Source organism: Protopterus annectens, chromosome 8.part0 (assembly GCF_019279795.1).
Source record: "Protopterus annectens isolate FY-2018-M chromosome 8.part0, PAN1.0, whole genome shotgun sequence".
Taxonomy (NCBI): Eukaryota; Metazoa; Chordata; order Ceratodontiformes; family Protopteridae; genus Protopterus; species Protopterus annectens.
Genome location: NC_056741.1, coordinates 49,990,655 through 50,016,644, shown reverse-complemented (window position 1 = coordinate 50,016,644; position 25,990 = coordinate 49,990,655). Strand labels below are relative to the sequence as shown.

The 25,990-nt window shown below is 46.0% G+C and overlaps 1 protein-coding gene across 3 annotated transcripts in view; it reads left to right on the top strand.

The window, feature by feature from the left end:
- Nucleotides 1–25,990, top strand: part of ATN1 (atrophin 1) — a 1,096,428-nt gene that overhangs the window by 585,467 nt on the left and 484,971 nt on the right. For all 3 annotated transcript variants that reach the window (XM_044079598.1, XM_044079600.1, XM_044079599.1), the window contains one exon: nt 20,619–22,822. In XM_044079598.1, coding sequence (XP_043935533.1) covers nt 20,619–22,822 — 2,204 coding nt within the window. The remainder of the gene's footprint in view (nt 1–20,618; nt 22,823–25,990) is intronic.

Genomic DNA, 25,990 nt, shown 5'->3' with positions numbered 1-25,990 from the left:
CCTACAGGCATCAAATCTCACTCCACAAGGGCCACAGCTACCTCTGCAGCTTTCCTCAGGGGGGTTCCTACCAGAGATATTTTGTAAGCAGCCACTTGGAGTTCTGTACATACTTTCTCCAAGCACTATCACCTACCATTATACTCCAAACCTAGAGCGGGCTTTGCCACTGCAGTCTTGCAGGGCATCCTGGCTCCTCCTAGATGATGTCCTTCAAGGATGCATCTGCAGTCCTTACAAATGGGTTGTCCTGTCGTCAGGCAGCCCTTCAGTCGGCCGGATTCCAAAGTCTGGGTCTGGCCTCGGCTGGTGTCGCACTTCACCCGACGTCATAGCTGCAGCTCTTCGGGTATAAAGGCATCAGCCGACGCCATTTTCCTCAGTCTTTCTTGCCGCGTGGCGCCCGAAGCAGAAGTTGTTCGCAAGTGCCGGTCGGTCAGATCCAGAGATTACTACTACCGAATACGACTTCGAAGACTTCTAAAAAGCTAAGTACCCGTTGGGACTCTTTCTTGCCTCAGCCGATGTCAGAAAAAGTGAATAACTGTTTAACTTGTGGGAAACAAATACCTCATAAAGATTTCCACTCTTACTGCTTACCTTGTTTAGGCCCAGACCACACGTAGCAGCTTGTTTAGCCTGTGCTTCTTTCAACCGACGGACGCTTAGACGCCGGTCGGAGTTTGCTGAACAGTTTTTCGCTCAGATTTCGCAGACATTATGCCGCCGGATCCTCCGACTTCACAAGTTGCTAAGAAACGAAAGAAGGCCGACACTCGCGGTCCGCGTTTCGACCGAAACCGCGTTAAGCAAACCGCGAGTGTCTCTGTTTCGGCCGAAACCGAGCAAGCGGTTCTAACTTCAGCCGAATCCATGACTACTACCGAGGCCCCTTCTAACCTGGTTGAATCGGCCTCTGAAATTCAACCTGCTACTGTGGTTTCACAAGAATTATCGGACACCATCCCCTTGGATGTTTCAACCCCTGCACGTGGTGCTGCTAGGCCTCCTGCAGCCATGTCCATAAAGGCCTTTGCCAGGGCTAAAGCAGCCAAAACTTCTAAGTCTGTGCCTGTTAAGCCCCCCTCTCACAGGCCCAGCTCCAGTTCCCAAATGCTTACTCTGGCAGAGGATCTCATCTCTTTAATAAGGGGATCCCAACCTCATCCAGACAGGGCCTCTCAACCTCCTCCAGAAAAGAGACCTAGAGCAGAGCCCCCTGAGCCAGTGTCCTCAGATAATTCTTCTGATGATTCAGACAATACAGACCATCCAGAGGCTCCTTTTTCAACTTATGAAGACTCCGATGCTGAGGAATCGATTCCTTCTGCCTCTCCACCAGAGGAATTTTCCTTTGGGGAAACCTTACATGCCATGAGGGAGCAATTTCAATGGCAGGGACAAGATTTCTCAGATTCAAGGAAAAGGCTTAGGACTTGTTTGCATTTACCGCAACATAGGCCTTTAGCTATACCTCCAGTTCTTTCTGTTGTAGATGATGCATTTAATGATGCTTGCACTGCTCCTGATACTTTGCCTCCAGCCCCTGCTAAGCCCGATAGGTTCTACAGGGTCCCGGACACACGTCACCATTTATACAAGGCTCCTTTTGCAGATCCCGAGACCATCTCCCAGGGGCCTAAGGCAGTAGCTTCGACCTCAGTTAAAAATCCCCTCCCCTCTGAAAGGGAATCCAGGTCCTTAGAGAGATGGGGTAAAAAAGTATACACCTCTGCTACTCTCTCAGCTAGGGCATTGAACTGTCAGTTTCATATGATCCAATACCAGGAGTATATGCTTGATCAGTTAACTAAGAAACTGTCCTCTGATGACTCTTTAGATAAGAAATATGTTCTAGAAATGGTGCATAACATTCAGCAGGTTAGTAACCATTCTTTAAAATGTGGCTATGATGCACTGGAGGCTTCCTTTAGATCAGCCATGACTGGCACAGTTATCAGAAGGCATGCATGGTTGAAAGAACAGGTCTTGCGGATCATGTTAAAGCAAAACTATTAGATGCTCCTATGGATAAGGTCAATTTATTTGGTTCTCCTGCTCAGCAGGTACTGAAGAAAATGGAAGAGAAGGCAAAATCTGTACAAACAGTGAAAGATTTCTTACAGGTTCAGCCTCCAAGGTTTAGCAGGAACTGGCCTTCCAAAAATTGGTCCTTTCCAGACTCCTCTAAAACTCAGAGAGGCAGGAATAGGCGTTCAAGAGGCAGAAACCAATCCAGAGGAGGTGCCTACAGGAGACGCCAGTGGCAAGGTAACAACCAGCGAGGCACAGACACAACTACTACCACTGCAACAGGACAATCACAGTGACTTGGCTCTGGCACCGCCTACCAGGGAACAAATAGCAGCACCCTTAGGCGGAAAGTTAGCCTTATTTTCAAAAAACTGGCACTGCATCACAAGAGACAAGTGGATTTTGCAAACTATAGACCAAGGCTACAGGTTTCATTTCCATACTTTACCAGGAAAAAGAGGAATGCCAAACCTACCACCAAATCAAAAGACAGAAGCTCTAAAACAAATAGCTCAATTAGCAAAAATGAGAGCTGTGGAAAGGGTACCATCTATGGAACAAGGAAAGGGATTTTACTCCAGACTCTTCCTGTTACCAAGAAAAGAGAACAATTGGAGGCCTATTCTCGACCTGTCCGCTTTAAACACATTCATCATTGTTCCAAAATTCAAAATGCTGATCCTACAGCAACTTCTTCCCATGCTGGGCAAGGAGTCTTGGCTGGTGACTCTAGATCTCAAGGAGGCATACCTGCACGTCCCCATACGACCAAATTGCAGAAGATACCTCAGATTTCTTGCAGGATCAGAGCATTATCAATTCTCAGCATTGCCCTTTGGCTTATCTACTGCGCCCAGAGTGTTCACGAAATGCCTGGCATCGGTAATCGCTCACTGCAGGCTTCAGGGAATACAAATATATCCATACCTGGACGACTGCCTGATACAAGCGGACAACAGAAACAAGCTAACAGAAGACTTACAAAGAGTCATTTACTTACTGCAAGCCCTGGGATATACAGTCAATATAAAAAAATCGACTGATACCATCCCAAAGAATAACCTTCTTAGGTGCAGAATTGGACACAACAAAACAGATGGCATTCCTAACTGCAGAAAAACAAGAACAACGTCCTCTCTACTTCTTGGCATTAACAAAGCAGAACCAACTAACAGCAAGGAAAGTACTGCAGGCCTTGGGCTTCATGGCATCCTGCATAATCCTGGTCCCTCATGCCAGACTACATATGAGAAAGCTACAGTGGTACCTGAAGAATTTATGGTCTCAACACAGGCACAGCCTAGAAACCGAAATACCACTAATCCCATGCCTGAAACAAGAATTCCTATGGTGGGCTCAGGCATGTCAGTCAAACCCAGGTTTGCCCTTCCACAGCATTCAACCAAGCCAAACCATCACAACGGACGCCTCAGACCTTGGTTGGGGGGCCCACATGCTGGACAAGTGCATACAAGGCTTATGGACTCAAGATCAGCTGCACCTGCACATAAATCAAAAGGAAATGCTGGCAGTAAAACTGGCAATCCAGAATTTCAGACCATTCCTCCAAGAAGGGCAGTTGATGATAAGGACAGACAACACCACAGTCATGTGGTACATCAACAAACAGGGAGGCACTCATTCATACCCTCTATGCCGGATGGCACTGGACCTATGGAATATGGCTCTGAGCTACAACATTCAGTTACAAGCAATTTTTGTACCGGGAAAAGAAAACATCCTAGCAGATATATTAAGCAGAACTTCCTCGGATGCTCACGAATGGATGCTACACCCGGACATCTTCAAGGCCATCACAAGGAAATGGGGACTACCACAAATAGACCTATTCGCATCCCCACTCAATCACCAGCTCAAGAAATTCTGCACAAGGACGTACCACCCACTTGCTTGGAAGGTGGACTCTCTATCCTTCAGTTGGAAAAGCCTGACAGCATATGCATTCCCACCTCTTCCCTTGATGCACAAGGTGCTATTGAAAATCAAAGAGGACCGTCCAAGGATCATTCTGATAGCTCCAGACTGGCCAAGACAGCATTGGTACCCATTACTGAGGAGCATGTCTCTGGGACAAATGTGGACACTACCCCTGATTCCATTGCTGTTAACTCAGAGCGGCTACAACACCCTGCATCCAAACCTCAAAACTCTGCAGCTGACTGCCTGGAACATCACATAAGAGCAACTAACCCAGATTTTTCCCAAAGGGTTAAAGACATTATCCTTGAGGCCCGCAGACCCTCAACAAGAAGGAACTATGCAGGGAAATGGAAAAGATTTCTCATTTGGAGTACTGAAAGGGGAAAAGATGCGTCAAAGGTAGACATAGCCAACATCCTGGAATATTTAGCAGAGCTTCTCCATACAGGCCTGTCCTCTTCCTCCATCAAGATACATGCATCAGCTATTTCTGCAGAATACAGCTTCGATCCCCCTGTCTTCTCGCATCCTCTACTCAGGCAGTTTCTGAGAGGAATTAAAAATGTAAAACCTCCTAGGAAACCACCATTGCCAGCATGGGACTTGAATTTTGTGCTAGAAAAATTGACACTCCCCCCTTTCGAACCAGCAGCAACAGCAGAACTTCAACACCTATCCTGGAAAACTGCTTTCCTGCTGGCAATTACCTCAGCAAGAAGGTTTTCTGAGCTACAGGCTTTAATGGCAGTACAACCCTTCCTAATCTTCCATCAAGACAGAGTGTCCATGAGAACAAATCCTACATTTATGCCTAAGGTGGTATCCAGAGTGTCTTTAAACCAGGCTATCAACCTACCTACATTCTTCCCCAATCCACAGAACAGGGGGGAAAGACTGCTGCATACTTTGGATGTACATAGACAGTTACGCTACTACCTGGACAGAACCAAGAGCAATAGAAAAACTGACCAGCTTCTGGTAGCATATGCAACAGGAAGGGAAGGAAAAGCAATTTCAAAACAGACAATCTCCAAGTGGATAGGAAATTGCATCAGATTCTGCTACTCCTACCATGGAAAGCAAACTCCACAGAACATAAGGCCTCATTTTACAAGGGCTACACCCACTACCACAGCTTTCTTACGAGGAGTGGCTACCAAGGACATTATAGAGGCTGCTACTTGGACCTCCGTGCATACATTTGCCAAGCATTATAACTTACCTTTATACTCTAGATCCCGAGCAGGGTTTGCCACTGCTGTTTTGCAAGGGATCCTAACTACACCATAATTTCTTCTTCCTCCTCCCCTAGTTTGGCTATGGTATTCTACCCATTTGTAAGGACTGCAGATGCATCCTTGAAGGACATAGTACAGTTTTGTACCTACCATAAATGTAGATGTCCGAATAGGAATGCGTCTGCAGTCAGGATTACCCACCCTCCTTCCCCTCTGAGGTATTCCTAGGGTATTTGCCCATCTAATAGCTAGCTGGGGGGGGGGGGGTCTCTTATGGTGTATTTGTTTGTATATATGTACATACATGCTTATTTTTTGTGTTTGCCTTCTACTATTTGGAAACATTGGCATTTATCCAAATTTTAGCTATCCAAGAGGGCAACTGGCATCTGGGGCAAGAAACACTGAGGAAAATGGCGTCGGCTGATGCCTTTATACCCAAAGAGCTGCAGCTGTGAGGGGTGAAGTGCGACACCAGCCGAGGCCAGACCCAGACTTTGGGATCCGGCCGACCGAAGGGCTGCCTGACGACAGGACAACCCATTTGTAAGGACTGCAGATGCATTCCTATTCGGACATCTACATTTATGGTAGGTACAAAACTGTACTTTCTTCATCTCACATTGCTGCAGTCATAACCTGTGGGTAGTCCGCTGTCCTCGGTCGGCCCGAATACCAAAGTGTTAGGCTGGCGTCGGTCATGGTCGCTCAGATCTGACGTCAGTACGCCGTGGTATTAAAGCGCATGACCGACGCCATATCCTCAGTCTTTCTTGCCGCATGGTCCGAAGCAGAAGCAGCGTTTTGCAAGTGCCGTTCGCCCTGAAATTTTCGTATTCTGAGTTTCAGACCGAAGACCAAGTTGGGCTAAGTACCCCGTTGGGGAATATTTTTGTCTTTTCTTGCCTCAGTTAAATCCGGATGTCAGAAAAAGTGAATAATTGTATTTCTTGTGGGAAACCGATACCTCATAGGGATTACCACTCTCTTTGTATTCCTTGCTTGGGGCCTGAGCACGACGTAGTCGGGTGTCGCTTTTGTGCTAGATTTAATAAGCGCACCATTAAACGCAGGTTAGATTGTGCTAGGCTTGTCTTGAAGCGGTGTAATTACAATATGCCGTCGGATCCTCCGACGCCCGCTACCGCTAAGAAGCGTAAGGACAAATCGTTGAAGTCCAAGCAGGATGAGTCGTCCGTTACGGACGCCGGTTCGTTAGAAACTACGGTGGAATCTGTAGATCCAGCCGAGGTTTCAGCTGAGTCTCAGGGGGAGCCTTTAGTTTTGCAGGATGTGGCCTCTCAGGAGTCGGGACAGGCTGAGGGGGCCTCTCAGGTTTCTGTAGTCCCTCCTTTGCATAAGGTGGTTAGGCCTTCTACTTCTGTCTCTAAGGTGCCTTCCAAGGTCAGGCCTAGTTTCTCTTCCTCTGGTGTCAGCCCTAGTTCTGCAGGTTCTGTGCCTAAAAAGCATATGCTGAAAATGGCAGAAGATTTAATTACTTTAATCAGGGGTTCCTTGCCCCTGCCAGATAAGAGGCCTAGGGTAGAGCCAGAGGTGGAAGGATTGGAACATTCTTCAGATTACTCGGAGTCTTCGGCTGAAGACATTCAGGATTTTCCTCCTTATTCTGATTCGGATGCAGAGGATTCTACTCCTTCTGCTTCCCCCCCAGAGGATTTTTCCTTTTTGGAAACCCTGCATTCCATGAGAGAGCATTTTAAGTGGGAAGGTCAGGATTTCTCAGACTCTAGAAAGAGACTTAGGGAATTTTTGTTTTTACCACAGCATAGGCCCTTGGCTATACCCCCTGTTTTGGATGTTGTTCAAGATGTTTTCTCTGAAGCTTCCCTAGATCCTGATTCTTTGCCTCCTGCCCTGGTCAAGCCTGACAGGTATTACAGAGTGCCTGAGGCTCATAAATACTTGTATAAATGCCCGAGAGCGGACCCAGAAACTATTAGCCAGGGTCCTAAGGGAGTCAGAGCTTCTGTTGTAAAGAATCCAGTTCCTATGGATAAAGATTCTAGAGCTTTGGATAGGTGGGGTAAAAAAGTGTATACCTCTTCCACTCTGGCAATGAGGGCTTTGAATTGCCAGTTTCATATGCTGAAGTACCAGAACTTTCTCCTGAGTCAGTTGAAATCTAAGGTTGATGCTTTGGCAGAGGGCATTGAGTGTAAGGAATTGCAGGATGTCCTTCAAGGATGCATCTGCAGTCATAACAAATGGGTTGTCCTGTCGTCAGGCAGCCCTTCGGTCGGCCGTATTCCAAAGTCTGGGTCCGGCCGCTGATGTCGCACTTCACCCGACGTCATCTCTGCTGGTCTTGGTATAAAGGCATCAGCCGACGCCATTTTCCTCAGTCTTTCTTGCGCGTGGCCAAGCAGAAGCTGTTCGCAAGTGCCGGTCGGTCAGATCCAGAGATTACTACTACCGAATACTACTCAAGACTTCTAGAAAGCTAAGTACCCCGTTGGGGACTCTTTCTTGCCTCAGCCGATGTCAGAAAAAGTCAATAACTGTTTAACTTGTGGGAAACAAATACTTCATAAAGATTTCCACTCTTACTGCCTTCCTTGCTTAGGCCCAGACCACGGCGTAGCAGCCTGTTCGGCCTGTGCTTCCTTCAACCGACGAATGCTGAGGCGTCGGTCGGAGTTTGCTGAACAGTTTTTCGGCTCAGATTTTGCGTACATTATGCCGTCGGATCCTCCGACTACCCAAATTGTTAAAAAACGCAAAGAAAAAGACCGACACTCGCGGTCCGCGGTTTCGGCCGAAACCACGGTTAAGCAAGCCGCGAGTGTCTCGGTTTCGGCCGAAACCGAGAAAACCAGTCAATCTTCAGCCGAATCCATGACTACTACTGAGGCTCCTGCTACCTTAGTTGAATCGGCCTCAGAAGTTTTGCCTACTATTGTGGTTCCTAGTGATTTATCAGACACCATCCCTTTGGATGTCTCTACCCCAGCACGTGGTGCTGCTAGGCCTCCTGCAGCCATGTCTATTAAGGCCTTTGCCAGGGCTAAAGCAGCCAAATCTGTTAAATCAGTGCCTGTTAAGCCCCCCTCACACAGGCCCACTTCTAGTTCACAAATGCTTACTCTGGCAGAGGATTTAATATCCTTAATTAGGGGATCCCAATCTCACCCAGACAGGGCCTCTCAGCCCCCAGAAAAGAGACCTAGAGCAGAGCCCCCCGAGCCAGTGTCCTCTGATGATTCTGCGGATGACTCAGACATTACAGACCCAGCCAGAGGCTCCCTTTTGTACTCATGAAGATTCCGATGCTGAAGAATCCATTCCAGCTGCCTCTCCACCAGAGGAATTTTCCTTTGGGGAAACCTTACATGCCATGAGAGAACAATTCCAATGGCAGGGACAAGATTTCTCAGATTCAAGAAAAAGGCTTAGGACATTTCTGCACTTACCACAACATAGGCCCTTAGCTATACCTCCTGTACTGCCTGTTGTGGATGATGCATTTAATGATGTTTGCACTGCTCCTGATACTTTACCTCCAGCCCCTGCCAAACCAGTTAGATTTTACAGGGTGCCAGACACTCATCACCACCTATACAAGGCCCCACTTGCAGATCCTGAGACTATATCCCAGGGGCCTAAGGCAGTAGCCTCGACCTCAGCAAAAAACCCTATTCCTTCTGAAAGGGAATCCAGGTCCTTAGAGAGATGGGGGAAAAAAGTTTACACCTCTGCTACACTCTCAGCTAGAGCTTTAAACTGTCAGTTTCATATGATCCAATACCAAGAGTTTATGCTTGATCAGTTAACTAAGAAGCTGTCCTCTGATGACTCCTTAGATAAGAAATATGTATTAGAAATGGTGAATAACATCCAACAGGTTAGTAACCATTCTTTAAAATGTGGCTATGATGCACTGGAGGCTTCATTTAGATCAGCCATGACTGGCACAGTGATAAGAAGGCATGCATGGTTGAAAGAACAGGTCTTACGGATCATGTTAAAGCAAAGCTGTTAGATGCTCCTATGGATAAGGCCAGTCTATTTGGTACACCTGCTCAGCAAGTAATGAAGAAAATGGAAGAGAAGGCAAAATCTGTACAAACAGTTAAGGATTTCTTACAGGTTCAGCCCCCAAGGTTTAGCAGGAACTGGCCTGCCAAAAATTGGTCCTTTCCAGACTCCTCAAAATCCCAGAGAGGCAGGAATAGACGCTCTAGAGGCAGAAATCAATCCAGAGGAGGTGCCTACAGAGGACGACAGTGGCAAGGCAATAACCGAGGCACAGACACAACCACTGCCACTGCAACAGGACAATCACAGTGACTTGGCTCTGACACCGCCTACCAGGGAGCAAATAGCAGCACCTTTAGGCGGAAAGTTAGCCTTATTTTCGAAAAATTGGCACTATATCACAAAAGACAAGTGGATTTTGCAAACCATAGACCAAGGCTACAGGTTCCACTTCCACACCTTACCAGTAAAAAGAGGAATGCCAAACCTACCTCCAAATCAAAAAACAGAAGCTCTAAAGCAGATAGCGGAATTAGCAAAGGTGAGAGCTGTGGAAAGAGTACCAATAACAGAACAGGGCAAAGGATTCTACTCCAGATTCTTCCTAGTACCAAGAAAAGAGAAAAGTTGGAGACCTATTCTCGACCTGTCCGTCTTAAACACATACATCATTGTCCCAAAATTCAAAATGCTGAACCTACAGCAACTTCTTCCCATGCTGGGCAAGGAGTGTTGGCTGGTAACTCTAGATCTCAAGGAGGCATACCTGCACGTCTCCATACGACCAAATTGCAGAAGATACCTCAGATTTCTTGCAGGATCAGAGCATTATCAATTCTCAGCATTGCCCTTTGGCTTATCTACTGCGCCCAGAGTATTCACAAAATGCCTGGCATCAGTAATCGCTCACTGCAGACTACAGGGAATCCAAATTTATCCATACCTGGACGACTGCCTGTTACAAGTGGACAACTAAAGCAAGCTGACAACAGATTTACAAAGAGTCATTTGCTTACTACAAGCCCTGGGATACACAGTCAATTTACAAAAGTCAAGACTGATACCATCCCAAACAAGAACATTCTTGGGTGCGGAATTGGACACAGTAAAACAAATGGCATTCCTAACTGCAGAAAAACAAAAACAACTCCCTCTTTACTTCTTGGCATTAACAAAGCAGAACAAACTAACAGCAAGAAAAGTACTGCAGGCCTTGGGCTTCATGGCATCATGCATAATCTTGGTCCCACATGCCAGACTGCATATGAGAAAGCTACAGTGGTACCTAAAGAATTTATGGTCTCAACACAGGCACAGCTTAGAAACCGAAATCCCACTAATCCCATGCCTGAAACAGGAGTTCCTATGGTGGGCTCAAGCATGCCAGTCAAACCCAGGCTTACCCTTCCACAACCTTCAAGCAAGCCAAACCATCACAACGGACGCCTCAGACCTAGGCTGGGGGGCGCACATGTTGGACAAATGCATACAAGGATTGTGGACTCAAGACCAGCTGCACCTGCACATAAACCAAAAAGAAATGCTGGCAGTAAAACTAGCAATCCAGAAATTCAGACCATTCCTCAAAGAAGGCCATTTAATGATAAGGACAGACAACACCACAGTCATGTGGTACATCAACAAACAGGGAGGCACTCATTCATACCCCCTATGCAGAATGACTCTGGACCTTTGGAATCTGGCTCTGAGCTACAACATCCAGTTACAGGCAATATTTGTACCGGGAAAAGAAAACACCCTAGCAGACATGTTAAGCAGAACCACCTCGGATGCTCACGAATGGATGCTACACCCGGACATCTTCAAGGCCATCACAAAGAAATGGGGAATGCCACAAATAGACCTATTCGCATCCCCACTCAATCACCAGCTCAAAAAATTCTGCACAAGGACATACCACCCACTTGCATGGAAGGTGGACTCTCTATCCTTCAGTTGGAAAGGCCTGACAGCATATGCATTTCCACCTCTTCCTTTGATGCACAAGGTACTACTGAAAATCAAAGAGGAACGCCCAAGGATAATCCTGATAGCTCCGAATTGGCCAAGACAACATGGTACCCATTGCTGAGGAGCATGTCTCTGGGGAGAATGTGGTCAATACCCCTGATGCCTTTGATGTCAACTCAGAACAACTACAACATCATGCACCCAAACCTAAAAACCTTGCAACTGACTGCCTGGAACATCACATAGCAGCAACTAACCCAGACCTATCCCAAAGGGTTAAAGACATTATCCTTGAAGCCCGCAGACCTTCAACAAGAAGGAACTATGCAGGAAAATGGAAAAGGTTTGTCATTTGGAGTACTGAAAGAGGAAAAGATGTGTCGAACATAGATATTGCTAACATCCTGGAGTACTTGGCAGAGCTTCTACATACAGGCCTGTCCTATTCCTCCATCAAGATACATGCATCAGCTATTTCAGCAGAATACAGCTTGATCCACCTGTCTTTTCGCATCCTCTACTCAGGCAGTTCCTCAGAGGGATCAAGAATGTAAAACCTCCTAGGAAACCACCATTACCAGCATGGGACTTGAACTTTGTGCTAGCCCTCCGTTTGAACCAGCAGCAACAGCAGATCTGCAACACCTATCATGGAAAACTGCTTTCCTACTGGCAATTACTTCAGCAAGGAGGGTTTCGGAACTACAGGCCTTAATGGCAGTGCAACCCTTCCTAATCTTCCATCAAGATAGGGTGTCCATGAGAACTAATCCTACATTTATGCCTAAGGTGGTATCCAGAGTGTCTTTAAACCAGGCAATCCACCTACCTACCTTCTTTCCCAATCCACAGAACAGGGGGGAAAGACTGCTGCATACCTTGGATGTACATAGACAGTTACGCTACTACCTGGACAGAACCAAAGGTAACAGAAAAACTGACCAGCTTTTAGTAGCCTATGCAACAGGAAGGGAAGGAAAAGCAATTTCCAAACATACAATCTCCAAATGGATAGGAAATTGCATAAGATTCTGTTACTCCTACCATGGAAAACCAATTCCACATAACATAAGACCTCATTCTACAAGGGCTACAGCCACTACCACAGCTTTCTTACGAGGAGTGGCAACCAAGGACATTATTGAGGCGGCTACTTGGACCTCCGTGCGTACATTTGCCAAGCATTATAATTTACCTCTATACTCTAGATCCCGAGCAGGGTTTGCCACTGCTGTACTGCAAGGGATCCTAACTACACCATAATTTTTCTTCTTCCACCCCTAGTTTGGCTATGGTATTCTACCCATTTGTTATGACTGCAGATGCATCCTTGAAGGACATAGTACAGTTTTGTACCTACCATAAATGTAGATGTCCGAACAGGATAGCATCTGCAGTCAGGATTACACCCTCCTTCCCTCTGTGGTACTCCTAGGGTATTTACCCTCCTAATAGCTAGCTGGGGGGGGGGGGTCTCTTATGGTGTATTTGTTTGTATATATGTACATACATGCTTATTTTTGTGTTTGCCTTCTACTTTTTTTGGAAACATTGGCATTTATCCAAAATTTAGCTTTCCAAGAGGGCAACTGGCATCTGGGGCAAGAAACACTGAGGAAAATGGCGTCGGCTGATGCCTTTATACCCGAAGACCAGCAGAGATGACGTCGGGTGAAGTGCGACATCAGCCGAAGCCGGACCCAGACTTTGGAATCCGGCCGACCGAAGGGCTGCCTGACGACAGGACAACCCATTTGTTATGACTGCAGATGCTATCCTGTTCGGACATCTACATTTATGGTAGGTACAAAACTGTACTATTTAGTTCATGCCTCTGATCAGGTGGGTAAGCATTCTTTGCAGTGTGGTTTTGATGCTCTTCAGGCCTCTTCCAGGGTGGCTGCCACTGGATCAGTTATTCGTAGGCACGCCTGGCTTAAGGATCAGAATTTGTCAGAGCATGTTAAAGCTCGAATTTTGGATGCTCCCCTTCAGTCTGAAGTTTTGTTTGGTTCTCCTGTGGAGTCAGTTTTGAAGAAAATGGAAGGCAAAGCTAAGTCTATGCAAACAGTTAAGGATTTTTTACAGGTGCAGCCCCCTAAGTTTACCAGAAATTGGCCTACTAAGGGGTGGTCTTATCCTTCTTCTGATTTACAGTCTAGGGGCAGATCAAGACGTGGTAGGGGCAGAGCTCATGCTCAAGGTTCTTTTCGACCTAGGACGTGGAGTTCCCCTGCACAATCTTCAGGTGAAGGCAGGGGTCAGCCTTTTCGTAAACAGACCCAATGACCTGTATCTCCAGCTGCCAGACCCCTCCTGTCTGGCAGCTCCTCTGGGAGGAAAGTTGGCACATTTCAGGAAAAATTGGATTTTAGTCACTCAGGACAAATGGGTGTTGGACATTATAGCTTGAGGCTACAAGTTTTATTTTCACACCTTGCCTCCTTTCAAAGGCATGCCAGACGTTCCTTCTCAGCAAAAGGTGGAGGCTTACAAACAGACTTCTTTACTTCTCAACATGAGGGCTATCCAGGGGGTACCTCCGTCAGAAGTAGGCCTAGGATTTTATTCTCGCCTGTTTCTTGTACCAAAGAAAGGAAACACATGGAGGCCAATTCTGGATTTGTCTATTCTCAACACATACCTGGACATTCCAAAATTCAAGATGTTAACTTTACAACAACTTCTGCCTCGTTTAGGCAAGGATCACTGGATGGTAACTCTGGATCTCAAAGAGGCTTATCTTCACATTCCTATCAGGCCCAGCTGCAGGAGGTTCCTGCATTTTCGGGCTGGGACTTTACATTATCAGTTCTCTGCATTGCCCTTTGGCTTATCTACTGCGCCCAGGGTGTTCACAAAGGTCCTGGCACCAGTGATAGCCTTCTTACGGTTAAGGGGAATGCAAATCTATCCTTATTTGGATGATTGCCTGATTCTGGCTCAAGACAAAGTCGAGTTACTTCACCATCTACAGTACGTTATGGCAGTGTTAAGGTGCCTAGGGTATTCTGTGAACGAAACAAAGTCCAGTCTAGTACCCTCTCAGGACATGTGCTTTCTGGGTGTGAGACTGAATACAGCTTCTCAGATGGCATTTCTGACCCCGGACAAGCAAAGAAATCTTACCCTTTACTTCCAGCAATTGTCTCTACGGTCCAGGCTGACTGCAAGGACAGTCCTTCAAGCCTTGGGGTTCATGGCATCTTGTATTCTGGTGCTTCCCAATGCCAAACTGCATATGAGGAAGCTACAATGGTATCTCAAAAGCGCATGGACTCAACACTGCCACGATTTGGACACTGTCATTCCGATGATACCTTGCATCCAAAGGGAATTTTTGTGGTGGGCTCAGGAATGTCACCTAAACAAGGGACTGTCTGTGACCTGACCGGAGGCGAGTCAGATATTAACGACAGATGCCTCAGACATGGCCTGGGGAGCACACTTCAATGGAAAATGGGTTCAAGACACGTGGCCTGCCAGACTACAACATTTGCATATCAACATGAAGGAGATGTTAGTCCAATTTGCATTGATGGCTTTCAAGGATTTACTTCACCCAGGACAAGTGTTGATTCAGACAGACAACACAACAGTCATGTGGTACATCAACAAGCAGGGGGGGTACCCATTCGTACCCTCTTTGCAGACAGGCTATGATTTTGTGGGAGATTGCTCTCAGTATGCACCTCACCCTTCAGGCAAGGTTTCTGCCAGTAGCACAGAACTCCTTAGCAGATGTTTTGAGCAGACAGATGGTGGATCCCCACGAGTGGAAATTGGATCCTCATGTCTTTCAACAGTTGACGGTGGCATGGGGGACTCCAGACATAGATCTGTTCGCTTCTCCACTGAATTACCAACTGCCAAAGTTTTGCACAAAGCTATTTCACCCAAAAGCTTGGAAAGTGGATGCTCTATCATTCAGTTGGAACAATCTTCACGTTTATGCATTTCCCCCTCTGCCTCTCCTTCCCAAGGTGCTCCTAAAGGTCAGACAGGACAAGCCTTGCATGATTCTGATAGCTCCAGATTGGCCACGGCAGCACTGGTACCCTCTGCTGAGGACTTTGGTACGGGAGCCTCCTTGGCCTTTGCCATTAATTCCACACCTTTTGTCCCAGGCAAGCAATCATTTCCGCAATGTCAGGATTCAATCCCTGCATCTGACAGCCTGGCGTATTCTGTTTTAGACCCTGGGGGGTCTCAGCTTCCTCAACAAGTTCTGAATGTCATTTTGGAGGCCAGACGGCCTAGTACAAGGAAAGTTTATGCAGATAAATGGAGGAGATTTTTTTCTTTGGAGCAAAACAAAGAGTTTTGATGTTTCAGTGCCTAATTTGAGTGTTTCACTTCAGTATCTTACAGAATTATTAGACAGGGGTTTGTCTTTCTCCTCTGTAAAGTTCATGCTGCAGCCATTTCTGCTCACTATGATTGTGACCCACCATTATTCTCTCACCCTTTGTTCAAGCAATTTCTTAGAGGGCAAAGAACATAAGACCCCACGTAGAGCTCCTACTCCTTCCTGGGATCTCAATTTTGTGTTGGAAAAGCTCACTTTACCTCCTTTTGAACCTGCAGCTACTTCAGAGTTGAAGTTTTTGTCTTGGAAGACTGCTTTTTTGTTGGCCATTACGTCTGCTAGAAGGGTATCTGAATTACAGGCTCTAATGGCAGTTGAACCCTTCCTGATATTTCATAAGGATAGGGTCTCACTACGTACTAATCCTACTTTTATGCCTAAAGTTGTTTCTAATGTGGCCTTAAACCAATCTATTCATCTGCCTACATTTTATGCTGATCCCCAAAATAAGGGGGAGAACATTTTGCATTCTTTGGACATTCACAGGCAGTTACGTTATAATTTGAGCAGAACTAAGGGGTTCAGGCAGTCCCAACAGTTATTCATTTCTTTTGCCTTGGGATCTCAAGGAAAACCTGTTTCAAAACAAACTATTTCTAAGTGGATTGGGCATTGCATTGCTTTCTGTTATTCTCATCATGGCAAGGAGGTTCCGGATGGAATCAGACCTCATTCCACTAGGGCTACGGCCACTTCTACTGCTTTTTTAAGGGGAGTAGCTACTAAGGATATTTTGGAGGCAGCTACCTGGAGTTCAGTGCACACTTTCTCTAAACATTACCATCTTCTTCTTTATTCCAAATCTAGGGCTGGGTTTGCCACTGCAGTTTTACAGGGCATGTTAGCAGCTCCTAATGCTATCTGATTTTACCAACCTCCCTTTACCTTTGCTTTGGGATTCTACCCACAGGTTATGACTGCAGCAATGTGAGATGAAGAACATAGTACAGTTTTGTACCTACCATAAATGTAGATGTTCGAAGGTCCACATTGCTGCAGTCTAATTTACCCTCCCTCCTTCCCCTCTGTAGTTTGGGGTGGCTGTGTGGTTTGTGGTGTATCTATTGTTATATTGGTGATTGGGTATTTTTCTATTTTTGGCTATGGCCTTTTTCTTTAAGGCCTTCTGACATCTGGGGCAAGAAAGACTGAGGATATGGCGTCGGTCATGCGCTTTAATACCACGGAGTACTGACGTCAGATCTGAGCGATCATGACCGACGCCAGCCTAACACTTTGGTATTCGGGCCGACCGAGGACAGCGGACTACCCACAGGTTATGACTGCAGCAATGTGGATCTTCGAACATCTACATTTATGGTAGGTACAAAACTGTACTTTCCACTTAGTGCCTACCACCCCTTTATTAGCTTTGGGATTCTACCCATCTGTTATGACTGCAGCTGTATGCACGATGAACATAGTACAGTTTTGTACCTACCATAAATGTAGATGTTCAAGTGCTAATACAGCTGCAGTCCAGGTTTCCCTCCCTCCTTCCCCTCTTGGGACAGGCCAAATGGCTTACACCCCCTCATACAACCTCATTGGGGTATTCTTTTATGGTGTATTTGCTTGCAACTTCTGTTTTTTGATTATATTGCATTTGCTTTATTACATAAATTTATGTTTTGCCTTCCTTCTGGGGGCACCTGACATCTGGGGCAAGAAAAACTGAAGAAAATGTCGTTGGCTGGTTCTTTTATACCCCTGTCGCACTGACGTCAGGAAAGAGGCGACGACAACCGACGTCGGACCTAGACTTTGGAATTCGGCCGACCGAGGATCCCCCTGCCGGCAGGAAAAACCATCTGTTATGACTGCAGCTGTATTAGCACTCGAACATCTACATTTATGGTAGGTACAAAACTGTACTTTATTTTCCATCAGGACAGGGTTTCTCTAAGGACAAACCCGACATTGATGCCTAAGGTGTAGTGTCCAGCGTGGCTCTTAACCAAACCATTCATTTGCCTACCTTTTATCCAAACCTACAGAGTAAGGGGGAAAGACTTCTGCATACTTTGGACATTCACAGACAACTACGCTTTTACTTGGACAAGACTAAAGCCTTCAGAAAGACTGAGCAACTCTTAGTGGCATATGCTGCAGGTTCCCAAGGAAAAGCCATTTCTAAGCAGACTATTTCAAAATGGATAGGCCACTGCATTTGTTTCTGCTATTCACAACATGGCAAATCAGTGCCTAAGGGCATTAGGCCACATTCTACCAGAGCAGCAGCCACTTCAGCAGCCTTCCTCAGAGGAGTACCAACCAAGGATATTTTGGAGGCTGCAACATGGACTTCAGTGCACACTTTTACAAAGCACTACCATTTACCTCTCTACTCTAAATCCAGAGCAGGCTTTGCCACTGCAGTTCTGCAGGGCCTCTTAGCCACTCCAAACTCTATTTAGGCCCAGCCGCCCAATCTCAGTTTTGGGATTCAACCCAAGTGTAATGACTGCAACAGTGAAACACGATGAACGTAGTACAGCTGTGTACCTACCATAAATGTAGATGTTCGAGTGTATTCACTGTTGCAGTCCAGGTTACCCTCCCACCATCCCCTTTTTTCTTTGCTGTGACTTATCTGTACCTATCTATTCTATACAGCCTATGTGGTGTATTTGCTTGTCGATGAAGGTTATGTGCATGCTTTTTTATGATCATAATTTTTACAGCCTACCCTTTTGGGGGCACCTGACATCTGGGGCAAGAAAAACTGAAGAAAATGGCGTTGGCTGCATCTTTTATACCCCTGGCGCACTGACATCAGGGAAGAGGCGACAGCAACTGATGCCGGACCAGGACTTTGGAATTCAGGCCGACTGCGAGTAGCCTGCCAACAGGATAACCCAGGTGTAATGACTGCAACAGTAAATACACTCTAACATCTACATTTATGGTAGGTACACAACTGTACTTTTTGAGGATTGACCACCTTTATGTAGTGGTATTATGTGAGATATTTTCCGTGAGTGTGGTACTTTGCATTCAGATGTTGACCTTTTAGTGAGTAAGGACACGGGCTAAGCTGTGGCTTCTACAGTTATTTGTAGGAATTCAGCTGGCAAGTGGTCAGCTGCTAGTGTTGTTGTTTTATGCTTTTTGAGGAGCTTAGCAATTGTTTTAGTGGGGACTGGGTTCAGGGAGAAGCTAAGGTGGCTGGCCTTTGTGTTGGGTAATGTGGGGGGTAATGTAGTGGGGTTGGTGTTTGAGTTTTGGGTATTGGCTAGGGCTTGGATAGTTTCTGTGAAGTATTTGTTAAATTGGGTGGGGATGTTATCAAGGTTGTTTGGTAATTTTGGGGAAGGGGTAGTGGGTCTTCCTGGGTGGAGTAGGTTATTTATTCAGGTCCAGAATTTCTGAGGGTTGGTGTTGTTTTTTTCCTGCAATGTTTTGTAGTAGCTGGTTTTGTCAAATTTAGTTAGTTTTGTGACATGGTTGCGGAGCTCATGGTAGTTCAATTTTAGGGCAGAAGTTTTGTGTTTATGAAGTAGTGACCAGGCTTTGTCTCTTTCTTTCATTAAGGACCTAGTGTCTTTAGATAGCCATATTTCCGGAGTTTAGGTAGAGTGTGATCAGCAGATTCACATGTTTTCCTTGGATTATTGACTAGCTGGTGTAGATGTGTGCTGTCCTGAAATATATTGCCGTCAAGGTTTTAAAAGGCTATGAAATCTGCATTACTCTACATCATGAAGACCGTATTTATTGATGTAATCCAAATCCTGAAAATACGCACTTTTAAGATTTTGGCTAATGTGCTGAGATTGCAAACAGGTCTGTAATACAGGGGAAAGACATGATTTGAAGGGTCTATATTACGTCTGTAAAAGACGTATTCATCGAATACATCTTCCTCCAACAACAGCCAAAGAAAATCACTTCAGCGAACCACATAAGATTTCCCACGGTTCGCAAACACTTGCCCACAAACCTAAACTTGCCCTTTTTCCCACTGTAGTGTGATTTCTGAGTTGGTATATATAGTTTGGGGGGGGGGGGCACAACTTTGGATGGATTTGAGTTGCTCAGTTGTATGTTCCGGATGGTTGGTGGGCAAGTGATTGCGAACCATGGGAAAACTTCTACAGTTCGCTGAAGTGATTTTCGGCTGTTCGCAGAAGACGTATTTGATGAATACATCTTTTGTGGACATAATATAGACCTGATTTGAATAGCTAGCAAGGACAGTCTTTTTCATAACTGACCGGTTAAAATGTGGGTCTGTTGTTTTGGCTACATTTGCAGCTGCCAGTTGGAAGAAGGACATGAGGCAGGGGGCAATTAATCCTTTCTGAATGGGGGTTTTAGAAAAGTTTTTAAATACTTTTTACTTCAGGAAAACAAAAGTGAAAGCAATCTGCTGTGCCAAGAGGGTTTGCAGTATCAGTGGGGTAACACTAATTACTAATCCTGTACTTTTATTACAGTTATGCTTGCATTTTTAGAGTGGTCCCTCTTTATATTTCATATATGTATTTCATCAAATGTTGAATGCTCAAGAGAGAGAAGACCATTTTAGATTGAATAAAAAATATTTGAAAACAAATAAAACTGTTTTTCCCCAAATTCCCTGACCATGCTGCAGTGGGATCTCACACAAAAAGCATCCAGCTAAAACGCTACTAAGAACAGCATTTTTTTATATGCAGTTATTTGTAGATTTATATAAAATGTATTTGATAGTGATGCGCACACACACACACACACACACACACACACACACACACACACACACACACACACCTAACATTCTGTCCCTTTGCGGTTTCTTTTTTTTCTTAAATGGCTATTACTTGACTGTACAAGAGTTGTACTGTTTCACATGCTATAACCATTGTATTACATGGCACATGTGCCTGAAACACTGTTTAGTGAACCTGAGTGCAGTATCTAAAACCATATCACAGTGCAGTAAAGTGGTAACATTACCGAAAGCTTGTATTATACTTGGTGTATGATGACTGTAGAGGTTTGCTGATTACTGAAGATGCATAGTTTGTAGTTTTAATAGTGAAGAATTTATTTTCAAAATATTTATTTTTCAATTATTTTTGCAGGTGGTGAGTCGACCGGGTTCCCCTTCTGATATTGAAAGTCTGGATAGTCATAGTGTAAATGATGACACCAGCAGTGATCCACGGGACATTGACCAGGACAACCGCAGTACATCACCAAGTATCGCCAGTCCAGGAAGTCCTGAAAGTGACTCTGATTCCTCCATCTCCCAAGGACCAAAATCCTACCCTCCACTGCTTCCAGTGCAGAGTCCACTTTCTGCACCATCTCTGCCAAACATTCCACAGGGGATCAGTGGCGATAACCTGTTGGGTACGAAATCCCAGGATGAACTTCAGCCCCCAGAGCTACCAGCACAGCCCCCTGTCCTGCCTCCTGCCCCAGGAGAGGCTCAGGCATCACGGATCTTTCAACAGATGCAGCCTTCAGTTCTGACTCAGCAGTCCAATTCTGTTCTTTCCCATTCATATGTGAACCAGTCCCCTGTGGCCAGCCAGGCAGGCATGAAGTTACCAGGAATAAGCCCAGTGTCTCAAGGCAGGGATCAGACTTTGCCAGTTAAGCACCCTCCACCAACAACACCAATTTCACTTGCCCCCAATCTCACTTTACAGAAGCCCCAGGCTAACCCTGCCCAACCTTTCCCCCATGTTGCTGCAAATCTACCCCCTCCCCCAGCCCTTAAACCCCTCAACAGTACCCCAGTCCAGCCTCTTCCACCCACCACAGGTCACCATGTGGGCTCCCCTCATGTTATCTCACAAGTGCAAATGCCACAGGGAACACCTACGGCTGCTGGTCCTCAAGGAGTAGAAAAGGTATCCGTACAGTCTCAGCCTCTCCCTGCATCTTCTGTCACTTCTGCAAACTCAGTCCGGTATCCCTATGTTTCTTCCTCCACCTCTCAGTATCAACCTTCTCAGTCTTTGCCTACCTACACCACATCCTACAGCCTTCCACATCAGGCTTCTTCCCACTCTGCTTCTGGCCAGCCTCCTAAATACACACAGCCCTCTCTGCCTTCACAGCCTGTTTGGAGTCAAGGACCTTCGTATTCCCGATCTTTTGCACCTTCTTCACTCCCTTCCTTTAGTCAGCCTTCTCATGCTCAACCTGTTGCATCAGCTCATTACCCCTCTGCATCCTCCTCTTCCTCCTCCTCATCTTCATCCTCCTCCTCCTCCTCTTCATCGTCGTCATCGTCTGCACATCATGGCACGTATCCTTCATCACATTCTGCCCATCCAGCTGGACAGAGTCAGGCTCAAAATTTCAGCCATGCAGCGGAGTCTGCCCATTCATCTTCTAGTCATGCTGCTCATGGCTTCAGCACGTCAAACCAGCCTCCACCCTACCATCATCCCATGATGCCTGCATCTCATCCTCCTACTACCCATTCCTACTCTATGCCTTCTGTTACCATGTCTGGGCACACACCAGTCAGACCCTATCCTTCATCATCTTCACATCCAGGACACAGCCAGCCTTCCTATCCACACCCTGGGCCAGGACCAGCACCTGGGCCATCACAGTCACAGTCCAGTCAAAGCCAAGGGCAGTACCCCTTACCGTCCCATGGTGCATCCAACCAGACGCCATCATACCCATATTCCTCCATGTTACCCCACTCTTCTACCATTCAGACCACCCATAACTCGCTTCCAGTGACTACTGCTGCTGTCACTATGACTACAGTCATCTCCACAGTGAACTCTTCTTGTACTAATGTTTCCTCTACTTTCAAGATAGCCTCTTCATCATCAGCATCTTCATCTTCTCCTTCTATTTCAGTGGTTAATGCCCCACCCTGCAAAATGGCTCCTTCTCCTGGTTCTTCTCTTCCTATGGTTCCTGGTTACAAAACTGTTACCCCTCCAGCACCTAATGTTCCCGCAGCACCAAACTTTAGGGCAGCAGTTTCTCCTGCCCTTTCTGCACTTCCTGTTTACCGACCTCCTTCATCTCCTTCTTCTAACATGCCTGTTTCAACCACCTTCAGGGCTGTCACTCCACCAAGCTCTTCCACTTCCTCAAATCTCAACTATAGATCACCTTCACCACTGGCTGCTACTATACCTGTGTCAGGAGCCCCACTGCCAGCCCCTGCACCGTCTGTAACAATTACTATTAAAGAGGAGGTTGTGGACGATCCTGAGGAACCTGAGAGCCCAGAACCACCATGCCGGAGTCCCTCACCAGAGCCAAAAGTGGTTGATTTACCAAGTCATGCAAGCCAGTCAGCTAGGTAAGTGAGTGGAACCATAGTTGTAAACCAGCAGTGCTTTTATTAAGGAATGGTTACGCAGAAATATATTTGCTGCATTGTTTTAAATGGGATTAAGCTTTTGTTAAATCATAATTTTTAGCAACTGATGTAGAAGTGGTGATTCTACAAACTCTGGCACATGGTAATGAACAACATCAAACTGGGTTCCATATGGGTTCTTTCAATTAATTGTACCAACCTTTTTTTAAAGTGTATATTTCCAACGTTTCGGATTTTGTTGTAGAACCAAAGATTTCATCCCCCCCAGTGGGGGTAGACATGCACGCACACACACACGTGTGTGTGTGTGTGTGTGTGTGTGTGTGTGTGTGTGTGTGTGTGTGTGTGTGTGTGTGTGTGTGTGTGTCTGTGTGTCTGTGTGTGCACGCAGTCATTAATATGTACATATATAACTATTATAAATAGTTGAATGTGCGCAATATTGACCTCCATAATGTGAATGTAAAAACATCAGAACACAGAACTTCTGCACATACTGTAATGCTCTGACGATTATCTTGGAACAGGCTAAACCAAACAAGTGCTTTTGCAATCGGGCAAGCAAACCCTGCTCCACCCACACGTCTTGCTAATTGTGTATATACTAACTCCAGGACTGTACAATTCCTGGGGAGAGGGAATATTCCCCTCCCTAGAGGTTGTCAGCGTCATGCAGACATTGTGCATATTCAAAGCACAGTACACCCATTTAATTTTCTTAACTTTAGAATTGTGTTTGCAGTGGTGCATTTCTTAACATGCATGGAACTGTGGATGTTAAGTTGTCTATCTCGCCTTCATTCTTGCTGGATGGGTTCGGAGCCGACCTCGGCTCCGACTCGGCCACTCTAAAAGCTCGAGAGTTGGTTCCACCGGCTTGAGGCTCCCCTTATATCCCACAATGCTAGGCGTGAGTTACCTCAGATCTCGTTTGCCGCTACAGCGATCGAGGTGTTTGGTTTCTACCGGCTTCTTGGTGAGTTATTGTAGAGTAAAATTTAGTCTACTTAAACCCCTTTAGTTTAATTCTTAACAGTTGTTTCCCTTAGTTTAGTGGATTTTGTCCCCTTTTCTCTTCTATTATCCCCCTTTTCCACAAGAACTTATAAGTTCTTCCCTCGGGCCTTTGGGCCTTTTCCATCCCCTAGTGGTGTGTGTGTGATTTTCTCAGGAATTTAAAACTTTGATAGTGAGTTTTATTTTTTGAGTTTAAACTTGTATAGGGTGTAATCAGTGTGTTTGACTGTGTGTGTGTGGATGTCCTTCATGGATGCATCTGCAGTCATAACAACTGGGTTGTCCTGTCGTCAGGCAGCCCTTCAGTCGGCCGGATTCCAAAGTCCGGGTCCGGCTTCGGCTGATGTCGCACTTCACCCGACGTCATCTCTTTTGGTCTTCGGGTATAAAGGCATCAGCCGACGCCATTTTCCTCAGTCTTTCTTGCCGCGTGGCGCCCGAAGCAGAAGCTGTTCGCAAGTGCCGGTCGGTCGGATCCAGAGATTACTTATACCGAATACTACTTCGAAGACTTCTAAAGCTAAGTACCCCGTTGGGGACTCTTTCTTGCCTCAGCCGATGTCAGAAAAAGTTAATAATTGTTTAACCTGTGGGAAACAAATACCTCATAAAGATTTCCACTCTTATTGTCTGCCTTGTTTAGGCCCAGCCCGACGTAGCTGCCTGTTCGGCCTGTGCTTCCTTCAACCGCAACGCTTAGGCGCCGGTCGGAGTTTGCTGAACAGTTTTTCGGTTCTGATTTTGCGTACATTATGCCGTCGGATCCTCCGACTACCCAATCTACCAAAAAACGCAAGGATAAAGACCGACACTCGCGGTCCGCGGTTTCGGCCGAAACCATGGTTAAGCAAATCATGAGTGTCTCGGTTTCGGCGAAACCGAGAAAACTGATCAAAGTACAGCTGAATCTATCTCTACAACTGAGGCCCCTGCTACCACCCTTGAATCGGCCTCAGAAATTTTATCCACTACGGTGGTTGCCACTGACTTATCAGACACCATTCCTTGGATGTCTCTACCCCAGCACGTGGTGCTGCTAGGCCTCCAGCAACCATGTCCATTAAGGCCTTCGCCAGGGCTAAAGCAGCCAAGACTACTAAAACAGTGCCTGTTAAACCCTACTACCAGGCCCTCCTCTAGTTCTCAAATGCTTACTCTGGCAGAAGATTTAATTTCATTAATTAGAGGATCTCAATCTCACCCAGACAGGGCCTCTCAGCCCCAGAGAAGAGACCTAGGACAGAGCCCCCTGAGCCAGTGTCCTCTGATGATTCTGCCGATGAATCAGACATAACTGACCAGCCAGAGGCTCCTTTCTCCAATTTTGAAGACTCTGATGCTGAAGAATCCATTCCAGCTGCTTCCCCCCCAGAAGAATTCTCCTTTGGGGAAACCTTACATGCCATGCGAGAGCAGTTCCAATGGCAGCAACAGGATTTTTCAGACTCCAGAAAAAGACTTAGGACCTTTCTGCACCTTCCACAGCACAGGCCCTTAGCTATACCTCCTGTTCTTTCTGTGGTGGATGATGCTTTCAATGATGTCTGCTCCGCACCAGATTCTTTACCTCCAGCCCCTGCCAAACCAGACAGATTTTACAGGGTGCCAGACACTCATCACCACCTGTACAAGGCCCCACTTGCAGACCCTGAAACTATATCCCAGGGTCCCAAGGCAGTAGCCACGACCATAGCTAAAAACCCTATTCCTTCTGAAAGGGAAGCAAGGTCATTAGACAGATGGGGCAAAAAGGTCTACACTTCAGCTACTCTCTCAGCTAGAGCTTTAAACTGTCAGTTTCACATGATACAATACCAAGAGTTTATGCTTGATCAGTTAACTAAAAAGCTAACCACTGATGAATCTCTTGATAAGAAATATGTATTAGAAATGGTAAATAACATACAACAGGTTAGTAACCATTCCTTAAAATGTGGCTATGATGCACTGGAGGCTTCATTTAGATCAGCCATGACTGGCACAGTGATAAGAAGGCATGCTTGGCTAAAGGAGCAAGCTTTACCGGATCATGTTAAAGCTAAGCTGCTAGATGCTCCTATGGATAAGACAAGTTTGTTTGGTACACCTGCCCAGCAGGTTATGAAGAAAATGGAAGAAAAGGCAAAATCT